Source organism: Apostichopus japonicus, chromosome 7 (assembly GCF_037975245.1).
Source record: "Apostichopus japonicus isolate 1M-3 chromosome 7, ASM3797524v1, whole genome shotgun sequence".
NCBI classification, from domain to species: domain Eukaryota; kingdom Metazoa; phylum Echinodermata; class Holothuroidea; order Aspidochirotida; family Stichopodidae; genus Apostichopus; species Apostichopus japonicus.
This window is the reverse complement of record NC_092567.1, coordinates 26,400,105-26,423,129: the sequence shown is the minus strand read 5'-3', so window position 1 is coordinate 26,423,129 and position 23,025 is coordinate 26,400,105. Positions and strand designations below refer to the sequence as shown.

Genomic DNA, 23,025 nt, shown 5'->3' with positions numbered 1-23,025 from the left:
GGAGAAGTGGTAACGATCGAGTTTTCAAAGCTAGACGTATTTGCATCGACTAACACTAACCTGTGACAAGATTCTGTACATTGTCAGCTATCATTGTGTATCCGTCCCCGCCACCAACAATAAAAGAGGGCGCTACAATTCTATAAGTTTTCTCAACGTCCAGTGGTTCATAATCAGGGACTGAACACTCGGTACATCGAACTTCAGCGGATACTACTCGATTTCCGGGTGAAGAAACAAGTTATACGTCACAAGTATACCTACAGAGAATAAGTACATACAGAAAGAAAAAGAAAACAAACATGTTTGTCATCCCTATTTTTCATCCTTTTCAGGGGGGACCAGGGTGCTGTTTGGGGAAGTGTTGGAGGGGGAGGGGGGAGTCTGCTGTTGGGATGCAGGGGTACCATAGTTATGAGTGTATATGTGAATAAATTTGATCTTTAGCGAAATATCATTGTATATGTCTTGCAGGATGAACATTAGTTACGTCACTGACAAAAGGCAGAAGTAATACAAGTTTCTAAGTAAAAGTTGGCTTAAAATCTCGATATATTTATTACCTGACATTTGTAGGAATCTCCCAGATAGAGATGCATCACCGTAATGGTAAACGGAGTTCTCTAGTGCTTCAAGTAAGTAGCGACCTTCTAAATCGAAAAGGCCAAAGGTCCCTTGGAACGGAAGTACAGCTGTGACGTCACCCACAATGATGGAACCTGCGTGACGTAGAAAGTAATGAAACTCAATGTTCTTTGTTCTTTTTATTTTAGGGGGGGGGGGATATCCGGGCACTTGTAACTAACAAACTACTGTTACTAAAGTTCAAAATGAATTGAAACACTTGAAGAAATAGCTGTGAACTGCGACACCGGTTTTCTTTCAGAAAAATCACAATAGGAATGATTAAATTCAATGTCAATTAATTCAAAACATTTCACTAAATTTTCGAACAAAAACAATACTCTGTTTTAAAACGGTTATTAGATTGCTAATTGGAGTAATCAAATGATAACAACCACTTAAAAATCTTAATCAGACTGAGAATGACCCAATTTTGCGTGTATAATTACATGGCTTGTTACAACCTACATATATAGCTTTAACTGAATAATTAGTGTCAACCTATAGTCTTGTTTAAGATTTACCAGACGTGCATTCAGTGGGTCCAGAGGTTATATATTTTTCAGTCCTACCCCCTCCTCCTGCCCCACCCACCCCCCCCCCCCTCCTGGTTAACGACCCTCTCCCCCTTTACATTGGAGTTTGCTTCAACGACCCCAGGGCCACACCCCTCTTTTTCAAATCCTGGATCCGCCCCTGCGCCTTGCTATAATTAGAAGCCGTATATAATGACCACACTAATAACGATGATACCGTCTTATGCAATTTGTAGTCGAGTGCGCGCTTTCACTTCGCTGTGACAATCAAAAGGTTTCAAATCCTTAGACTGTAATGGCGACCTCAGATATAACCGAAGGCCGCACTAGCCTACGTTTAATAAATAGCTTGCACCAACATAATAACCTGATCATGTACAGTATTTATTGTCATCTATTCCCCTTCCAATAAACTCGTGATGCTCTTCTGGAGTAACATCCTCATTTTTAACGCAGACTATTGATCAGTAAAAAAAATTGTTGAAGAACTTATAAGAAAGTATTAGAAAGTGTGAAAGTATGAAGTATGAAGAAAGTATGAAGAAAGTATAAGAAAATAGGTTAAGACATGTTCGGTTGATATGGCTTTCGTTCTAGGTCATAAATAGGGATTAATGAAAAGGGATTGTAACGCTACCTCGTCCGTGGTGTGAGATCAGGTCTCGACTGGAGTCTGGGATCACTGGAACGGAGTTCTGTTCTGAAATAAATACTCAGGCACACAAGGTCGTAGGTATAAACAATCTATTTACAACACGACTTGCTTTCAGTTTCATGCTACGGGCATTAAATGAACATCTGAATACATTTATTAAGCATATATATGAAGGAACATCAATGCAACACAATGTAGGACCCTAATGACAACTAGTCAGGTGTAGAGTCCCAGTATATGACCTGCGGAATATTCCTAATTCCGCCAGAAACCAGTATAATAGTATATTCCAAAAAATAGGCGGAACGAGCCTCCTTTCCGTTGTTCGGCGGAATCCACTCAATTCCGCGGGTAGGCGGAATACCCTCTGTTCCGCTGTTAGGCGGAATACCGTCAATTCCGCGGGTAGGCGGAATACCCTCTGTTCCGCTGTTAGGCGGAATACCCTCTGTTCCGCTGTTAGGCGGAATGCCGTCAATTCCGCGGGTAGGCGGAATAGCCCTGTGTTCCGCTGTTAGGCGAATTACCGACAATTCCGCGGGTATGGGGTGGAAAGATGGTCCCTACATCTAGAATATAACAGCAGCTAAAATATGTGGTTCCGTAAAAATGAAAGAGGCCCTCCCGTTAGGTCCCGAATACCAGCAGAAATAAATGTAATTTCCCCCTTGATACGGAATAATTTAACCCCCAGCCAGACAGATGTCGAGTTACACTCTGCCTGATTAATGTCACCGTTAATTTAGGTGTTCAACGTCTGGTCTCTATACGACCGATTTATATATATATAGGTTGATTACTGGTACTTACTCTAGGCCCTGTTAGATTCACGGCAAAACTTCTACGGCGACGGTGCACAACGACTCCAGAATATAAAGTTATTAGGGCTAACTAACAGTTGGTTTACCCAAATCGAACACAGAGAAATTGACTGACTATACAAACGACAAAAGTTCAATCACAACTTGACGATTCTAATTCTAATCTATATATATAACGACCACTTTGATAAAGATCCTTTCTCTTCGGCTGCAAAAACAGGTCTGTCTTAACCCTGCGTATCAGTGCAGGCTGGCCGTAACTTTCACACAGCACGTGTCAGGAAGTTACTGAACAAAGTTAAACAATAGTAGCGGAAGCTCAACTTCCGGCCCACGAGGCCTTCATGTGCACTCATCGCCATGACGCTTAACAGCCGTAATCTACGGTAGCTTATTAAGCACTACAATATAATTATGATTAAACAAAAATGTCACCTATTTTTGTAACACTCTCCCCTACCTAGTTACAAATGCGTCCCCGCATTACAATAAAACTGAATAATAGTGAACAAAATTATGTACCGACATTAAACATGAAGTGCACTTGTACACGTAATACATATCCGGTATATTCATAATAACAATAATAATAAAACATGAAGCAATGTCAAGCAACATAGAATGCAACTTTAGAATAATCATCCCAGGCCATCCGGTTGGCCATATCTATCAGAACTTGAAACCTTGCTCCCTTAACGCAGAGAGCGGATTTTCCCGAATTCCGCTTCCGCCTGAGCGGAATACCCCCAATTCCGCCATCCACCACTCTACTAAAAAAAATTATATATTTACAAAAAGATATATATACTTCATCAAACCACTCTAATACACCCAGGGTGTGATGTGGAATACAACTACAATTGAACAATCCTGCGGTTGCAAACACTAATATACCATAGACAGGCTATCTTGAATACAACAATATCAAAACACTTAAAAACAATACTACCAATGAATGAAACGACTTGAAGTAGGTCTGGGACCCACCGAAGTGAACTCAACCAGATAAAACATTTTTTTATTTTATTTTTTTTTATTTTTATTTTTTTTTATATCCCAAGCCTAACACATATACCTAGGTTAAATCGTGCAAAATTATGTGAGTGATCCACGACGATTGGACAGATCTGGGATTCACCGAGGTGACATCAACCAGAGAGCTGTCACTGTCCCCGACGGTCGACCCACACAGTAACCAAAACAAAAAAACATTATAAAAACAATATGTAGATTAATTGCCGGAGGAGGGACCAAACTTCTCTATCGTAACGAATATTCTCCCATCGGGCAGCACCACTGTGGACACGCGCTCCCGTAAGCTCGGTTCGGTATTCACTTCCTCGCCTTCCTGGATATTGGCGTCCCGTCTCGCCTGTCGCACGATTTCCCGCGCGGTCGGGTCAGACGCCTCCGTCGGTCTCCCAGGGGTGACACGGGGTGTTGGAGGTGGTCGGTCCAGAGCGACTTCCCCATCCAGGTCCGTTACTGGAGATCCCAGCAGTTCGTCCAGGACCGGTAATCCCTGAAGACGGCGGCATGGCCTAGGGGGTGACCGTGACTCGGCAGGCTCTTTCTCCCTCCGGCTGTGTCCGGGAACCGAGGTGTCCGAGGTCGATGAGGAACCCCCAGTCTTAGCCCCTTCCTTTGCCTTCGAAGAGACGTCTTCTGCTGACTTTGCCCTCTTGCCTCCCCTCCCCTCGTCATCCCTCAGTGGATGTCTGCTCTGTGTGTGTCGCTCCACGTCTATTTTTTTGTTGCTGCCATAATCGCAATGGAGGCACTTGTGCCGCTTACTCCTGTGCTTGTCCTGCACATGTCGCTCAAGGTCAGGAATGTTAACGTAGAGTTTTCTGCAAACCTTGCATCTGTACTCAGTTTCGTACTGTTCGGACATTTCTGCAAGAACAATAAGGATGCATCGTTAGCGATTCAGAAGTATGAAATGAAAACATGAAATTAACTTTCCCCGCTGTCCAGTCCCATTGTGATTTATCGACCCAGTTCTACCAGGGTTCCCACCATCTTAGGTTTCGGTTGATCTTTGATCGGCTGCAATAACCAAAGGGGAGGGTCCTCACCTACATATTCCTTTAACCGATCACGGTGGACAACCCGAGGTTTACCTCTAGAACTCATTTGTATCCTATAAACGACATCAGAGATGCGTTTAAGGACTCGACCAGGCCCATCCCAACGTCTTTGCAGTTTGGGTGAAAGCCCAACCTCCCGAGTGGTGTTCCTTAACCATATTATATCCCCAGGCTCAAGAAAGGACATAGATGCGGTACGATCGTGGTATTTCTTTTGCTTTTCCCTTGAAATCTTTAACTTATCACGAGCCAGCGCATGGGTTTCTTGGAGTTTGTTCTCCAACCCTAAGGCGTACTTAGAAGGGGACTTTACTGCATCATTTGATCCATCATCTGGGGGCTGGGTTACAAGGGGCAAACCAATGGAACGACCAAACATTAGTTCTGCTGGAGAGAATCCCGTACTCTCATGTTGCGCTGACCGGTAAGCCATCATTGTGTAGGGAAGCCAGGTATCCCAGTCCTTTTGGTTTCTGGATACAACGGTAGAAAGCATGGCTTCCAAGGTACGGTTAAATCTCTCCACCATTCCATCTGACTGAGGATGAAATGGTGTTGTTCGCGTCTTCCCGATGTCAAGCATTCTGCACATATGCTGGAACAGTTCCGATTCGAATTGACGACCCTGGTCGGTGTGTAGCTCTTCTGGAACCCCAAAACGGCATATAAATTCTTCTACTAGTAAAGTGGCAACTGTCTCTGCTTCCATGTTGGCCATCGCATATGCCTCAGTCCACTTGGTGAAGTAGTCCGAAACGATAAGTACGTAACGATTCCCTCCGCTTGACTTTGGAAGAGGTCCCAAAATATCCATAGCACAGCGTTGTAGAGTATGTCCGGTTCCGTAGGTCTGTAGTTCGGACTTTAACTTCTTGTTCGGACCCTTCCGTGCAGCGCAGACATCACAGCTTCGGCACCACTTCTCGACATGGCGCCGGTAGCCGCTCCAATAGAAAGTATCCCGGATCCTCTCAATTGTCTTCTTCGTCATCAGGTGACCTGAGAGTCTGTGGTTATGTGTACTATATAGAATTTCCTCTTGGATTCTTCTTGGTGCCACCAACTGGAGAAGTACTGACATGCCGTCACTAGACTCAAATCGCCGATAAAGCACACCTTCCTTAAGATCCAGCCGGTCCCACTGGTTCCAATAATTCTTCAGTGTAGGACTACCAGCAGTAATCTGTGCCCAATCAGGTCTTGAGTCCTGCACCTCCTTCCACAGTAGGATAGGCCCTATGTCCTTGTCAGCTATTTGCATCTCTCTCAACTCGACATCGGACCATCTGTGAAACCAAGCGGGCTTTTGGCCTCGTCCCCCAGAGTCCAGATTCGCTCCCTCCTCAGGTGTGTCCTCCGGGGCCTGTTCTGCCTTCTTCACGCTCTGGACCTCCGGTGGAGCTGTCTCCAAATCGCTCCTCTGTCTTGTTGACGCACTGTTTTCCACTACCAGCTTAGGGTCTCCGTCCACTCCCGGAAAAGGAGAAATATATACCTTCTCTAAATTGCAACCTACGATGCGATAATCGTCGTCCTGCTCAGCTTCCTTGGCCTCGGCTCGTTCACAATGTTTGCAATCTCCGCAAGGACGCCTTGACAACGCATCAGCGTTCCCGTGTTGCTTGCCCGGTCGATGTCGTATGTCGAAGTCGTAGGTCAACAGGACTTCTAGCCACCTGGCAACCTGACCTTCGGGGTTACGAAAGTTCGTCAACCAACGTAACGCTCCGTGGTCGGTTCGAATCAGGAATTTTCTACCATACAGATAGTGGTGGAAATGTTTCACCGAGGAGACAACAGCAAGTAGCTCCTTCCGGGTAACACAGTAACGTCTTTCGGACTTTGACAAGGTCTTGCTGAAATAAGCTACAACGGTTTCTTCCGAGCTTCCTTCCAAGCGTTGCGAAAGAACCCCTCCGATTCCAACATCGCAGGCGTCAGTATCCAGAATGAACAAACCGGTCTCGTCAGGGTAACCCAGTACTGGGGCAGTGGTGAGTGAACGTTTCAACGTTCGGAAAGCTCTCTCGCATTCCTCGGTCCATGCAAACTTCTTATCCTTCTCGGTCAATTTGTGAAGTGGAGAACAGATCTCGGCAAAGCCTCGGATAAACCGTCTGTAATAAGAACATAGTCCCACGAAGCTACGTACGTGTTTCACTGATGAGGGGGTTGGCCATTCAGTTACGGATTCGATTTTTCTAGGATCGGGAGATATTCCATCCTGCGAGACAATGTGACCCAGGTAGGTTACTTGGGTTCGGAACAAATGACATTTCTTCGCCGAAAGCTTTAACCCGGCTTCTCGTAATCTCGTTAATACTTCAGAAAGTCTGTTTACAGCTTTATCAAACGAATTTCCATACACAATGATATCATCCAGGTATAGGAGACAGGTTTGCCATTGTAACCCCCTTAACACCCTCTCCATCAACCTCTCAAAGGTCGCGGGGGCGTTGCATAGTCCAAAGGGTAAAACTTTGAATTGATACAACCCTCCATGGGTAACAAATGCTGTCTTGTACCGGTCGTCTTCGTGGACTTCGACCTGCCAGTATCCACTTGCAAGATCCAGTGTCGAAAACCACTTCGAGCCAGCCAGTGTATCTAAGGAGTCATCTATCCTTGGAAGTGGAAACGAATCTTTCGTCGTGACCTCGTTAAGCCTTCGATAATCCACACAAAACCTGGTGCTGCCATCACCCTTCTTGACCAAAACAACAGGGGATGACCATGAGCTTGAGGATGGTTCTATAATATCTTGACGTAACATCCGTTTCACTTCGGTAGTCGCTTCCTCTTTCCTAGTAGGTGGGAGTCGTCTGGCCGCCTGTCGAACGGGTTTAGCACCCCCGGTGTCTATACGGTGCTTTGCTAAAGTAGTTCGTCCGAGATCATCTGGAGACTTGGCAAACACGTCAGCGAAATCCTTCAGAAGTTTGGTGACTCTCCTACGCTGCATAACGTCTAAGCCATTGCAACTCCTCTTAGCGAGATCCTGCACGTGTTCTGCCAATTCCCCAAAGTCAGCTCCCGATGGCGAATTCTCGACGTCCCCATCTCTCTTCGCGTCATGGCAATCTAGCCCAATGTTGTCTTCCCCTCCAAGTACGTTTACCGCATAACACGAACCCACCATAGTTCCTTGGTAAATAGTTATCGGCCTTTCACTTGGATTGAACACTCTTAGTGGCATCACATCGTTTGAAGAATCCACTACTACATTGGCTAACATCACCTCATGTCGCTTCGTGAATTTCTCGTCAGCTTCGATGACTCCCGCGCCCTTGTAACGATGCTCTTCTACAGGTCTTCCTGTCACAATTTTCTCGCTGCCGGCCGCTACCACGCAGGTTTCCGCCACAGCAACCCTAAAACAGCCAAACTCCTCCTTGGTTTCTGTTTCATGTCGCGACCCTATGGTCAGCCGACCCAGGCCAGCGTCAATTGTACAGCGAAACTTCTGCAAGAACTCGTATCCCAAGAGACCATCTGTGTCAATGCTTGCCACCCATACTTCGTGTTCGACCTTTAGCCCATTGATCTCAAGTTGAAACATCCCCTTGCCTTGGAAGACTAACGGTCTGCCGTCCGCTACTCTCATCTCAACGAAAACCTCTTCAAGTTCAGGCCTGTTCGATCCAGACAGCTTCTGGTAGATCTCCGGGCGTACTATGGTGATATCAGCTCCAGTGTCCACTAGAAAATCTAGAGGAACACCTGCAAGATTTCCCCTCACATAGAGTCCCTTCCCTCCCGTTGACCAGGCCTTCCCACTTATTCGTACATCGGGCACGTCAGATCTTCCAGCCAGCCTCTGCCCAACGAAACTGGCTAATGTTCGTTTCCCTGTTTAATATTCTCCCCAGTGGTAGTCTTTCCCTCCTGCTCGTGGGGACAGTCACGACGATAGTGTCCTAATTCACCACACCCCCAGCACTTGCCATCATTTGGTTTCTTCTTGTCACCTTGCCAGACTTTTGTTGGTTTCTGCATCTTCGTCAGGCGCTCGGTTAGCTCCTCAAATCCTTTCGCTAGGGCGGCTGATATCGTCTCTGTGAGATCTTTTATTTCCCCGGACCCAGATTTAGTGTCCTGTCTTTCGCCAATTGTCCGAACGCCAAGTTTTCGGTTCAATTTCTTTGACTCTGCCAGACCAAATGCTTCAAGCTCTACCGCAACTGTCAAAGCGTCATCCAAGTCCATTGGGCGAGCCTGATAGACTTTCCACTTCACATCACTGTCGCCGAGAGCATCAATGAAGAAGTCTTTCGCCAGCGTCTCCTTCATTTCCAATGACGCGTCGGGATAAGCACGGCTTAATAGTCGTTTGATATCGTGCGCCATTTCCGGTAGGGTCTCGCTTGGTTGCCTGCTCCTATTCCGTAGCATCGCCTTGAAAAGTTCCGTCTGGTTCCTACGTCCAAAACGGTGTTCCAAGGCATCGACCAGCAAACCGAATTCCCTCCTTCTTCTGGGCTCCAAATCTGCCAACACAGCATTCGCCGGGCCTCGCAGACTAGCAGCCAGCTGTAGTGCCTGGGTGAATTCATCCCATCCGTTAAGTTCGGCGATCAGTTCGAACTGCACTAAATAGTCCTTCAGAGGGGAAGTGCCATCGTAGGTTGGTACTTGGACACGTTGGTTAGAGCCACTTGGTATCCGGGGCGCGTTCCAGTAGGAATTTGGAGGAAAAGTACTTACCGGCACTTGGTACTTACCCGGCATTTGTTTGGACTCTTCGACCACCACACGGTCAGAAACTGGCATCGGGGCTTCGTAAAACGGATTACGGCTGTGCCGTGTTGGAGCTGCGTTTGCTCTACCGTCACCTCTACTATGGAAGTACCGCTGGGATCCATTGTCATCAGTAATCCTGTGTCCGTATTCGTTGCCACTGTTGCTTTGCGGTGCCCGGGTAGTTCCGTCGGTGAATACATCCCTCTCGTTTAGTAGTCTCTCCACCCTTGCACCTCCTAGGTCGGAAGTATCCCTACGTCGGATGTCCTGGGGTGTCCCATCCGTAAACAGTCGTCCTTCCTCGACCAGTCTATTCGGCCCTCGTTCGGTTGGGTTGTGGCCTCCCCCCATCTGCACAGAGCTGGGTATATCGTCGAACTGCATAAGCTGAATTCCTCGTTGCCTTCCCTCAGCTGCTGAACCCACAGAGCTTCCCTCAGAGCGGACTTCATCTTGCAGGATCCAGCCTCGATCACTGCTCACAGAGTCGTTGAAAGGATTAGTTCCTGGCATCTCTCCAACCTCACACACAACTGCAAGGCACGTTTATCCCACCGCTGCCACCAATGTAACGCTACCTCGTCCGTGGTGTGAGATCAGGTCTCGACTGGAGTCTGGGATCACTGGAACGGAGTTCTGTTCTGAAATAAATACTCAGGCACACAAGGTCGTAGGTATAAACAATCTATTTACAACACGACTTGCTTTCAGTTTCATGCTACGGGCATTAAATGAACATCTGAATACATTTATTAAGCATATATATGAAGGAACATCAATGCAACACAATGTAGGACCCTAATGACAACTAGTCAGGTGTAGAGTCCCAGTATATGACCTGCGGAATATTCCTAATTCCGCCAGAAACCAGTATAATAGTATATTCCAAAAAATAGGCGGAACGAGCCTCCTTTCCGTTGTTCGGCGGAATCCACTCAATTCCGCGGGTAGGCGGAATACCCTCTGTTCCGCTGTTAGGCGGAATACCGTCAATTCCGCGGGTAGGCGGAATACCCTCTGTTCCGCTGTTAGGCGGAATACCCTCTGTTCCGCTGTTAGGCGGAATGCCGTCAATTCCGCGGGTAGGCGGAATAGCCCTGTGTTCCGCTGTTAGGCGAATTACCGACAATTCCGCGGGTATGGGGTGGAAAGATGGTCCCTACATCTAGAATATAACAGCAGCTAAAATATGTGGTTCCGTAAAAATGAAAGAGGCCCTCCCGTTAGGTCCCGAATACCAGCAGAAATAAATGTAATTTCCCCCTTGATACGGAATAATTTAACCCCCAGCCAGACAGATGTCGAGTTACACTCTGCCTGATTAATGTCACCGTTAATTTAGGTGTTCAACGTCTGGTCTCTATACGACCGATTTATATATATATAGGTTGATTACTGGTACTTACTCTAGGCCCTGTTAGATTCACGGCAAAACTTCTACGGCGACGGTGCACAACGACTCCAGAATATAAAGTTATTAGGGCTAACTAACAGTTGGTTTACCCAAATCGAACACAGAGAAATTGACTGACTATACAAACGACAAAAGTTCAATCACAACTTGACGATTCTAATTCTAATCTATATATATAACGACCACTTTGATAAAGATCCTTTCTCTTCGGCTGCAAAAACAGGTCTGTCTTAACCCTGCGTATCAGTGCAGGCTGGCCGTAACTTTCACACAGCACGTGTCAGGAAGTTACTGAACAAAGTTAAACAATAGTAGCGGAAGCTCAACTTCCGGCCCACGAGGCCTTCATGTGCACTCATCGCCATGACGCTTAACAGCCGTAATCTACGGTAGCTTATTAAGCACTACAATATAATTATGATTAAACAAAAATGTCACCTATTTTTGTAACAGGATCAATATGGATTTTTAAAGTTATATTTGATGGATCATTCTTAATTACGCAATCCTTTGATGCCATTCACGAGTTTTCGGGTGACGTCAATTACAAGTGACGTATTTAGATTCATCGATCGTAACGGTAGAGTCAACAAGTTAACCACAAGTGTCAGAACTCACCCCCCCCCCACCCCACCCCTTTAGCAATCCTAATTAGGTCCAACTCACCATTGCTGTGTAGTTAATTTAGTTCATAAAGTAAGCCGCTGCCCGTCGTTAGTAGTAATGAAACCATCCGAATTACTTAAAGGACGTTTTATAGGTGAAATATTACATTAATCTTAGATCTTATCAATTAATGTGATGAAATGATATTCCGGGGCACTTATTTTCTTGGATTACTAGAGGGCATTCGACCGACTCGATTGGGAATTTATTCAACATACCCTTACTTATTTTAACTTTGACAATGATTTCAGATCGTGGGTCAGACCTCTTAACAGTAATGTCTCATCTTGTATAGGATATCTTTCCGAGTATTTTAGAGTCGCCGGGGGTGTCCGTCAAGGGTGCCCTCTTAGCCCTTATCTATTCATCACTTGCTCTGAGATATTTACTGCTCTTTATTAAGTCAAGTCATAACATTCATGGTATCGTTATTGCAAATTCTGCTTTACAGGTATGACATATGGTGATGACACGGTGTTCATGACTAATGGCTCAATAACAGTTGGGAGTCTGACCCCGTGACCTCGAAGAATGATCAACGATCACGCATATCATTAAATTTGAATTTGCCCGCATTTTACGTAAAGTCGGTCCTACGTTTCACTCACAGAATTTACAGACATTGATAGTTTACAACTTACCGGAACCTCACAGAATGGATTAAAAGTAATTCCAATGTATGGTAGGGCAAAGAAACCCGAGAAAAAATCAACGAAAACCTATGAAACAACGATTGCAATCCAACTTCGTCCTCACACATGTATTCCTAACTGACACAAAATAGGTCAAAACGAACCAACGAAAGAGAGTTACAGCAAAAAAGTTCTCCCATTTGTGGATCTTGTACTCTCCTACATGATGCTGTAAAGATTAGGTGAAATGGTTGTCTAAGACGGCCAGTCACAAAACGATTACCTCGACTCGGCGATTTTGTTGCTGTCGCCGCCATTTTGAAATTAGGTAGACTTTCGCCAAGCCGTTTGCATGCTATGGGCTACTACCGACAAGACTTCACTCAAATCGTTTTCAATGTAGTGGAACCCATTCCTTTAGTGTACGGTCTATTAGGAATGTTAGGTTTTGTGGCGTAATTTAAGTTGTGCTAAGGTTTGGAAGAAATTTTGTCCCAAATTCTAATATATGATTAGGTAAAATGTAAAATTACTGAGAGCTGCGTATGGGAGGGGTAAGAGAGACAAAATGGGGAGGGGGCAAGGGAGATGATGTTTCCTTTCTAGCTAAATTAATGGTGGTAACTATTAAGGTAACACAAATTTTCCCCGAGTCTGTTGTCAAAACTGAAGGGGTCATACCACATGTCGAATATACAAAGGTAACATGGCCTAGGCCAAACCTTATTTCTAGTTGTTTTCTAAGGAACTTCCAACAATTCCGAATGATTTATACCTACAATACCAAATGATTTATACTTACCCACTTACCATAATTCCACAGTAGCCCTTACTCAGTGAGATTCTGCAAAGCTGGGTACTCATCTGTTGCTTATATTCATCAATAAATATCAGTTAACAGTTTTCCAGTCAATACCAATCCTTGTTTGGTTCATGTATCACACTACATAACCACTTGTCAATATTGGAGTTAAGTACTGTGGCTTGGGTAGGGGTGTGTTGTTTAGGGGACGGGTGTGGTGTTTTTACGGGTTTTGGGGGAGGGAATGTGGTGCTTAGCAGATTTGGGGAAGGGTTTTGAGTTTCCCAGCTTTGGGATGGGTGTGGTGTTCACCAGCTTTGGGAAGAGTTAGGGTATTTTGGAGGGATGAGGTGGTTTTGCCACATATGGGGACTTTAATTAAAAGCGGACTTTCAGTACACAGGACGTGTTTGGATACATTATGTTCTATGGATACTCTGACCAAATATTTTGAGTAGGGCTATTTTTTTCTTCTTTTGCACATGCATAGTAGAACATTAGTCAACAGTGGAAATAGAGTTGCCTGGTCTTTTATTGATTTTATAACTGTAACAATAAGGCACTTTAAACAACAGAAAAAAGAAAACAAAAACATTTGGTGTGACACTCTCCATGAAAGAACATGTTTTAATGTCCTGTGAAAATATGGGCATGAAATATAAATTACTTCGATCACTTCAAAGTGAAATACTTTGTTCAAATGGAAGGAATAGCTTAACAAAATTTGAATACTTCTTGAAATGAAACACACTTCATACTGTGAAGACTTCATACAATAATATTGTCTGAAAAAAAATCACACACAATGTCAAGTGCAAGGGGTATTTCAAGGTGGCATAGTGAAGGCATGACATAGCAACAACAGTTCAGGTGGCAGGATGGATAGTTTTGTAACTTTGAAATGGTGAGATATACCTGTGACATATAGCATAAGATTAAAATTAAAAGACAAATATATAAAAGTAAAAGGTAAGAGTAGAAAGTAAATAAATAAGTCCAAACTTGACATATAACTTTAACAACCTGGTCTTCTTCAGAAATAGGAGCACCAATAGCAGCCCAACGATCCATAATTCCTTTCGTATAATTCAAATTATTTCCAACTGACTTGCCCTCTGCCATTTCAGTTCTGAGGTACTTTTTCTTGAGCTGAATTTTGTTGGTTAGAGAATCCTTTTCGAACAGAGTACGCAAGGCATCCTAAGCATCACTTGGTTTGTTACTTGTTGTAATTAATTCCAGCTGACTAGATGCTATTGCAAGCACAATGGTGAAAAATGCCAGTTGTGTCTTTTTCAAGTTTGCACTCTTCTACTTCTCACATACAGTAACCCCCAACTTTCCTGAGCCATCCTCATAGCCCACAGGCCTTTTGCAAGAAACAAATGTCTCATCTGGAAATTCCATGTCAGCCAGCTCGAGCCATCCATTTTGTTAATTGTCCACGTCATATCTTCTGTTGTTCCAGCCATATTGGTCAGTTTTCACGACTAAATTAACCAATTTAAGTACCGACATTTCCCAAGAAATGGTTCCAAAATCAGCACATAAATTCCAAACAACAATCTATTCTACACAGTTAACTTCCAGTGTATGTGTCTGGGCCAATAACCTGTTCGAGTTAGCTAGAGAATAAGCATGAGACTGCTGAGTATATTACAGCCTGTTGCTGCACACAACTTGTTCTTTCTATAAGAGTATAACAGAAACTGAGGAAAAATGTAAATTACATATATATAGAAAACAAAATTGCTTAAAGGTAGCAAACTAATAATACAACCTGATTAGCAAACAATAGTTTGGAGCAGAGTTGTAACAACAGGCACTTAACTGATCCACAGGCTGCATTCCTTCTTACTACGGGTACATATAACAGAGCTAGGAACTTAAAGATATATAGTATTAAATAGAATGTGAGACTACATTTATTAACAGATTTCTATAAATAAACTCTTACATGAAGACTTCAGATATGAGGATAATAAACATGAGGATGTAATAAACTCTGGAAGTTCTCTGGGCTAATACTTAATACCAGTGGAACTGCATTTTGCAATGTTAGTCATTATACATAACAAAACAAATTAAATAGTGAATGAAACTTTTCTTCTTTTTGGGAATAACTTTTTTTTGGTCATATATACATGGGAAAGCACCTTAGAGAAATCTGTGTGTGACACACACACACACATAGGGAAGACTGTACATGAATGACTAAGTACTTCTACTACTGTACCTATCATAGAAAACAACTTAACAATAAAAAGATCGTAAACTCTCGTTAACAGCAAAACATGTTGTCACAAAATGATCCCTGATATTGTTTAAGTCACCTGGAATTATAAGTAGCTATGTACAACTACATGGCTCTATGAGGTGCAATTGTTCTCAAGTACCAACAGTAGGTCTAACTGTAATAGCAATAAGTATAAAGTGTAAGCAGTATAAAGCAAGCTAGTTTTATTTCTGTGTTACGTATCTTGCTCTACCTACTGTAACTACATATTAAGCATAGGGAATTGGGCCTAGACTTAAGTCATGGATCTAATAACGGTCTTGAACACTTGTAACAAAGTGATATTGAAATGGATCCCGATCCCAGGATGGAGGAAATTTTCACCCAGTCCAGCTTTAATAAAACTCATAATAAGCCATGATCTTAACTTATACATAGTACAAAGGCAGTCTACTAGTACTACTAATAATTTTTGTATAATAATAATAATACTAAATTGTATCTTATGCAGTCAAAATCTTTTCAAGAACAGGCCCCTTAGAATTATTACACAAGGACAAGAAGGCGTAGGCTAAGAACTAAAGGTTATAAGCCTTAGTCCGTTATTAAAATTGGACTAAACTATGCAGGTATTCTAGTATTACTAAAACTAGGCTAGGGCCTACCTGTAGTAAAAACTTGTCGTAGTATATTACTTTAGTAAATACAAAAGTACTAGGCCTATAGGCTAGCCTAGGCTTGTACTAGTACAGTAATATTACTGTCCGCTATGCACTCGAATTTTTAAATTTTAACTATTTAGTAGCCATAAGTAGTACCGTGACTTATCAACTCCCTGATTTTTCCATATTAACGCAAAAAATGAAGGGAATCTATGCCGAATAGAAAGATTACGAAAAATACGAGACGTTGCAAATCTAGCACTAGCTACATCATAGTCGACATATAGCGCTAGGCTGCACGTTATAGGATACGGTGCTTTCGTGTATATGTGTATTATGTACGTTAGGACACATGTATTAGGGGCAACCAAAACCACATAGGAGCACCATTTTCGTTGACCAAAAAATCACATTTTTCGGGGGAGTTACAACTTTTCTGAAAAATATGAGTAAGATTCAAGCTTATATATTACAAAAATGCTATTTTTACGGTTAAAAGTTGTCTAAGACGCGAAAGTCACATAACGATAGACGTCGACTCGATTTGACTTACCTTTATGTTTTTGCGTTGGTCGTCGATAAGAAAATGCACTGTTCTATTGGTAAAATCTTCGTTTCTTTCCGGAAATGATCGTATTTGAGTCTCTAAAGTATCCTTTATCGAGCTACGATACTCGTAAACCCGAATGACATTGGGATGTTTGCGAATTTTACCGATTACATCCATACATGGAAGTAGCGAACCGAAGTCCGTAGAACCGGATTTGCGCGAAACAATTACTTCCGGGTCAAGTAGCTGTGCTCGAAAATTTGCTAGTAACGGTCATATATTGAGGTCAGACTTCCAACTGATAAAGCATATTTCCGAAACATTGAAAATACTTGAGGAGTTTAGTAAAGTTTCCGGTTTAAAAGTAAACTTGGGGAAAATCTTGCCTTTCCCCCTTGGACCTTTGTTCTCAACCACACCACAATATTTTTGCAATTTAAAGGTTGTTATTAGAGACGAACCTGTCAATTATTTAGGTTGTTTTTGCTCATCACCAAGAAGACTTCTATAAGTTGAACTATGTTCCCAAACTGTCTCGTATTAGATAAATTGTTATTAATCTCTGGTCTTCCAGCGATCTTACGCCCATCGGGAAAATTGTTCTCATTAAAACATTCCTTATTTCACAACTTGTCTATATATTTACCGTTTTAACAAATCCGAGTACACAATTCTTTAAAGTAGTCTTCTTTTTGGTTCCATTTGGTGTTAGAAAAACCGACAAAGTGAAGAGAAACGTTTTGGTTAAAGATAAATGCAAAGGATTTCTCTGTATGATTGACGTAAGGTCTTTTGCAACAAGTTTAAAGTGTAAGTGGGTTAAACTGTATCTTGATGAAAATTAAGGTTTATTGAAAGTTTTATTTGACGAAGGAATAAAGAGGTATGGAAAAGGATTTTTTATTTAAATGCAACTTTGATAAAAATGACATTATTATCTCAAATAATTGTATTCGTGATGTGTGCGTTACCCGTGGTCGGATTTTAACTACAGACCCCCAAATACATACGGTTACCAGTTTGTATTGAATAATTCCTTCTCCAAAATTGATGATATGCTCCTTTTCCCAGCTGTTCTCAAACGCAAAGGTGCCTTCCGAGTGCGTGACTTTTTCGGCAAAACTGGAAATGCCATCGGTTATGATGGTTTTTGTACTAATTTTGTTCTGGATCATTTCCCTTTACTTTTTACTTCGATATTTTGTCGGCGATTCCAATCCCAGAAATTGTAAATCACGCTCGCAACCCAAATGGCAATGAGCAACGCCTTGTAAATGCTATTACGTCACCCAAAGTGACAAAGTATGTTAAAAGTATCTAATAGAGAGAAGATCACAACAACCAACAGCAATCCAGAAATGGCATGAAATCGATAGCAAGGTGTATGATTGGGAAAGAATTGTTGCGTTACCTTATCTGGCTGTACGAGATACGAACACACATTACTTTCAGTGTCGTTTAATGCATAGAATACTAAGTACCAACATGTTTTTTTTTTATTATTATCAGATCATTGTTAAGAATATCTCGCTATATGTACATTTTTTCCAGAAAGAAAATGAAACACTAAAGCTTTTGTTTTTGGAATGTCATTTTGCTAAAACCTTCTGGTAAGAGTCTTATATCCTACGCCTGAAGACTAACTTTGATATAAACTATATGATCACGTTAAGTTTAGCCATATCGACGAAGATAAACATCCAATAAATTTAATGATAAGCTGCCAGATGATATTGCAATCTACTACAAGCTCAAATATTATCTACATGTAGAATATTACATACTGAACAAAGCAAATAATGGATGCTGAGTACACACTTAAAAGACATGTTGAATGATTGAATGTATGAGTTACTTTCTCCAAAAAATATATATCTTTATTTATTTATTTTTTTATTTCGGGATATATGCAAATTTCTTTTCCATTAATCCTGTTTGTTTCTTTGTATTGTTTCTGAGAATAAATACTGTCTTTTTGTTATGACGTAAATGTAATCGTTTCTATAACTTTAAGAAAATTCGAATTAAAGTTTGAAATCTATTGTTCATTTGAAAGATTTGAAAGATGAATGGAGAAAAAATATATATATATGAAAAAGGTAATTTATTATTATTTAAAAAAAAACACCCTTTATAAAAAAGGGATACCCTATAAACAAAAGAATTCTAACAACGTGTGATTCTCAATTTAGGGGTGATTGCTACATTTCTAAAATTTCTTAAACAATTAAAAGTTGTATGATGTACCATAGGCTATGTATATATATTTGCAGTGAGTCAAAATGTTAAACAATATATCAGAAAAAATAGATAATATGTGCAATTTAAACCACAAACTCCAGTATTGATTTTCTTCTCGACAAAAGGGCACTTTCTAACGGGTACCTTTCAGTATACTAAATGAAAAAAGGGTACGGGTACTATTCTATTGCCACAAATGACATTTTTCTCAATGAATATGACACACTATAGGATTATCACACACCCGGGGAAGGACAGGATTGTTTTGACCACGGTAACATAAAAAAGTCTTATCATGATAAACGACTAATCTTTCAGGCTACCATACATCAACCTTTGATCTGATATTGTTGATACCGTAAACTTATTGCATATATAGTTACTTTTTAATAAAATATGATGTGGTAGCGTGAACAGTACTGTTTCAATACACAGTTTGGAGAACGAACTAACAGGACCAAACACGGTGTTTGAATGACATTATTTTTTTTATCAACACTATTCCATCGTTGATCAACAGTTACCAGCAGGTAAGAATGCTGCATGTTGTTCTAGATTTAAGCATACCTTTAATTGTCAGTACTATATCCTATATGAAATATCAATGATATCGAACAGGAAATCTCAGGAAATCACAATTTCAATCAATCATCCTTGAAAGCTAAAGTTCTGAGATGCATTGACAGATCTATTCTACTATTATTCTACTATTCTGTTATTCTACTATTTATCAGAAGAGAAGCACTGTTATAAAGACTAATAAAAATGAAAAATACTCATATGAAGATCTCGATTTTGAACAATTCTGGTATAACTTACATATCGACGTAATTTCACCAGTCTTTTAAAACTGTATAATTCAACGGAATCCACTTGTTTCAGTCAATTAAATCTTGTTAAATGGTTTGTCTCATTGTGAGAATCATTAATACAAAAAGCAAAGACAAAAAAAAGAAAGAAAAAAGAACTGGCTTCAGTTATCCTCATTTCATTTCGTTTGTTTTTTAAAGAAAGGAACATTTCTACCGTTTCAATCATGTTCCACCGCATAGCAAGAAGGGTTGCCCGGCATCAGGACACAAGGGTAGAGCATATTCGAGAATTGGCTCCTGGTGATCACGTGGTTCTATATCGATGGATTTTTCATCCACGATGTCACATGATAGTCACGGAAGTCGACAACACGAGCAACAGAATGACGGTTATAAGATTTACTTATCAAGACGGTGTTATCGAACATACTATACCTTTCAAGAAGCCCCTGTTCAAGGTACACCATGACAATGCCTCTGAACCCAATGAGGTCATTACTCGCGCAAGGAATCGCAATGTTAGAGGTCAGGAACACTACCTGCTAATCCGGTATAACTGCAAACATTTTGCTTTTTGGTGTAAAACTGGTGTAGTCCCACGTGATGCTTAGACTGTTATCCAAACTCGCTAACGAAGAACAGATTGACAAAAAATAAATGACTGCAATCATTATAGAAGACCTAGTATTCGAGAGTTTTTTTTATTAAACATGTTTGATGAGAAAGATACATTTTTTTAGCAATCGGAATTTCTACCCCCTTAGGTGTCCTTGGTGGGGGGAGGGGATTAGTCTAGTTTTTCCTGAATGTGACTATTACCTGACTGACGGTAGATGTAGGGGCAATGTTTGATACCTCCAGGCTACCCTCTCTCCCTTTATGCACGTCACTGATCATCAGCTATCAATCCATCATCCATGTTTGTATAATTCATGGTTTGGAAATTTGAGGCTTTGACATACTAAAATATTATTTCGATTGTATTCATTTATGCGTCATTATACTAAGTAAATATTTGACAATTGACTGTGGCGATAAAGAATAACCATAGCAAGATACATGATGTATGCTTTTTATTTTATTTTATTGTACTTGGAAATATTGCCAGCGTTTAATTCACTTTGCCTCTTAAACTCATATATATAGGCGCAACCAATAACCTACCATTACGACTTCTTGGCGAGGTAAATGCTATTTTATTCCGCAAGTTCAGTATCAATGTGATTTGTTATCAACTTAATAAATAAAAATTAAACTAAGCGTAACCAGCAGTTGCCTGTTTACAGTTTTACATTATATTAAAAGGTTGCTTTACCGTATTTCATGCATGGATTATAATATTATTGTGTTTTCCCTTAACTGATTACTTAACTGTCTTATATACTAATCTCTGGTACATGGCTTTAGTTTATCGCTAGGGTGTGAACATGTATACTGACCAGGTTAATGGCTAGGGTGTACTGTTTCAACGTGAATACTGGCTAGGTAGTATCGCTAGGATGTACTTAATGTGCACTGGCTAAGTTTACAGCTAGGTGTAACAAGAAAGGGAGGTTCTACAAGGAAGGACACTGCAGCATGTAGTATGGTGACCACATTTCCTGCATGGTTATGAGCTGGTCATTAATCAAAGCAACAGTGCAGGGGATTGTGGGAAATTTGATAAATTAAGTTAAATAATTATAACTCATGGATAGCTCGCGGTTAGAAACAAAGTGATCAAATAGGAAAGCATAGTATGTTCCTGATACCTCGTGTAGAGAGGAAGATAGAATTTGTGTTGGAGGTTTTGTGGAGGTTTAAGAAGGGTGTTGGAGATAGTTTGCATAAGGGAAATTAACAGAGAGTGAGTTGTTGGGACCGAGCCTGGTGCAGGAGGAAGTTAATTTGTTGAGGAACTTTTGATCCTGCAGTTATATCAATAATTGTTATTGTATAATGATTATTAGGGTCATAATCTCTAAGATTCAAGAGTTGCGGGGTTTTCTGCAATTAATGATTTTGATCACTATCCATGTTGCCCAAACACTGTTTAGTGATAATGCCTAATAATCACAATTATAATCACAGAATAATAACCAACCATTTCTTTACTTTATATAGTTACCGAAGTATTTTAAACACCTACAGAAACATGTAAAGCAAATTGTCGCCAATGCAAGGGCAGGTGGAGAGTGTTGTTGGGCAGCGACGAAGCTGCTGGGTGATAAATCGCTATTGCCAATAAAGAAAGTACTGTCCTATATACCCAAAATTGGAAATCTTTTTAATATCAATTAATCCATAAATTGCGTACTGACTTGTCTGGTTGGAATGAGGTTTGTTCAAATCAAAGACACCGTCAAGTCATGTCACGTAGCGTTTCCTATTCTTGGATTATACATTTAATTGTGTAATTAAAGTATGCCACAGGGACCATAGCTGCACCATAAATATTTCACGTGATTTCGAAGAAAGACTTGTTCCATCACCGAGTCTTGATTCTCTAACAAAACATCGCACTCCCGTACCCCGCTCCCCGCCTCCAGCTGAGTCCCTTGTATTCTCCTCGCCTTCCCACTCCTGACCTCCTCTTACCTTTTTCTTTGCCTCCTTCATCCTCTCCTCTCCTCGCCCTCCTCAGCTCCCTCATCCCTCCCTCCCTCCCACCCATCCGCCCTCGCCACCTTCACTTCTCGCCACCCCCTACCCATTAACACACAGTATATCTGTCAATATATATATATTAAAAAAATAGTCAAATTTAAATCACATATATATTAACAAAAGAGTCAAATTAAAATCACATATAATATTGTTAAACAAAGTCACCCAAGATGGAGCCTGGGCCTATGTTCCACGTAGTAGTAGTAGTAGTGTAGTGCAAGTTATTTATTGGCTACGCCTGAACATACATATGTATAAACCAATTACTTTTTTACACGTTTCCTTTTACTCGTGGGTGAGGAGGAGGTGGTGGGGTTATTAGTATGAGTATTATTACTGGCCCTGCACGTTTACTTTTTTTTCGTTCTAGGATTGATCTATTTGTCAAGCCACTAAGGGCTTTTACTAACATCCACTTGTACACTACGTGTTCCTACTAAACGATGTTCGTTAGGAAATTATAAAGAGGAAATTGATTGATCTCTGCCATGTACAACGCACCACGTGTCATGTCACAAATTGAAGCAGATCACGCATTGTCAGCGCCTTGTCGTCTCAAAGCAAATCACTGTGCACAGTGTACCTATACCGTTGTATATATTTGAAGTATAGCTTGACTGCAGTTTGTACGTACCAACATATGACGACATATATTCGATTATTAACGTTATGCACACCTATAGTTTGTCACAGACGGTAATAGCCGCTATAGAACGTGGGGCAAAGTCGTTTTTCTTGCAGTTCCATAGTCCAGTCAGAGAGGCAACTCAAAATTACTCTCCACAAAAAATGTGCACACATTTTTTATTCATTCAGTAATTTTGGTACTATTTTTTGCACTAAAGCACTTGGAAACTCTCTTTTTGAACGGTAGGATTTAGCCGAATACACCAATCGC

The 23,025-nt window shown here is 41.3% G+C and overlaps 2 protein-coding genes across 3 annotated transcripts in view; both read right to left on the bottom strand.

Annotated features, from left to right (window-relative positions):
• Nucleotides 1–115: 115 nt before the first annotated feature.
• LOC139969931 (snake venom 5'-nucleotidase-like) overlaps nt 116–23,025 on the bottom strand; it is a 74,859-nt gene continuing 51,949 nt past the window's right edge. The window contains exons 7-8 of the mRNA XM_071975351.1: nt 564–719; nt 116–260 (exon numbers count right to left, since the gene is read on the bottom strand). Coding sequence (XP_071831452.1) covers nt 214–260; nt 564–719 — 203 coding nt within the window. The 3' untranslated portion in view covers nt 116–213. The remainder of the gene's footprint in view (nt 261–563; nt 720–23,025) is intronic.
• LOC139969929 (uncharacterized) lies at nt 1,902–11,341 on the bottom strand. 2 transcript variants are annotated; one of them, XM_071975345.1, is made up of 3 exons: nt 10,873–11,341; nt 9,448–10,102; nt 1,902–4,532 (listed from the first exon to the last, which is right to left on the bottom strand). In XM_071975345.1, the coding sequence occupies exons 2-3, from the start codon at nt 9,977–9,979 to the stop codon at nt 3,868–3,870; spliced, it is 1,197 nt and encodes a 398-aa protein (XP_071831446.1). In that variant the 5' UTR covers nt 9,980–10,102; nt 10,873–11,341; the 3' UTR covers nt 1,902–3,867. The 2 variants fall into 2 exon arrangements, with proteins under 2 accessions (XP_071831446.1, XP_071831445.1); XM_071975344.1 differs by having other exon boundaries at nt 9,448–11,341.

Excerpts from the sequence above, each read along its gene's own strand:
- LOC139969929 (XM_071975344.1), bottom strand. The coding sequence starts at position 9,979 with ATGCCAGGAACTAATCCTTTCAACGACTCTGTGAGCAGTGATCGAGGC. Across the intron at positions 4,533-9,447 it reads AGAGTCCAAACAAATGCCGG|AAATGTCCGAACAGTACGAA; the intron begins GTAAGTACCAAG and ends TTGTTCTTGCAG.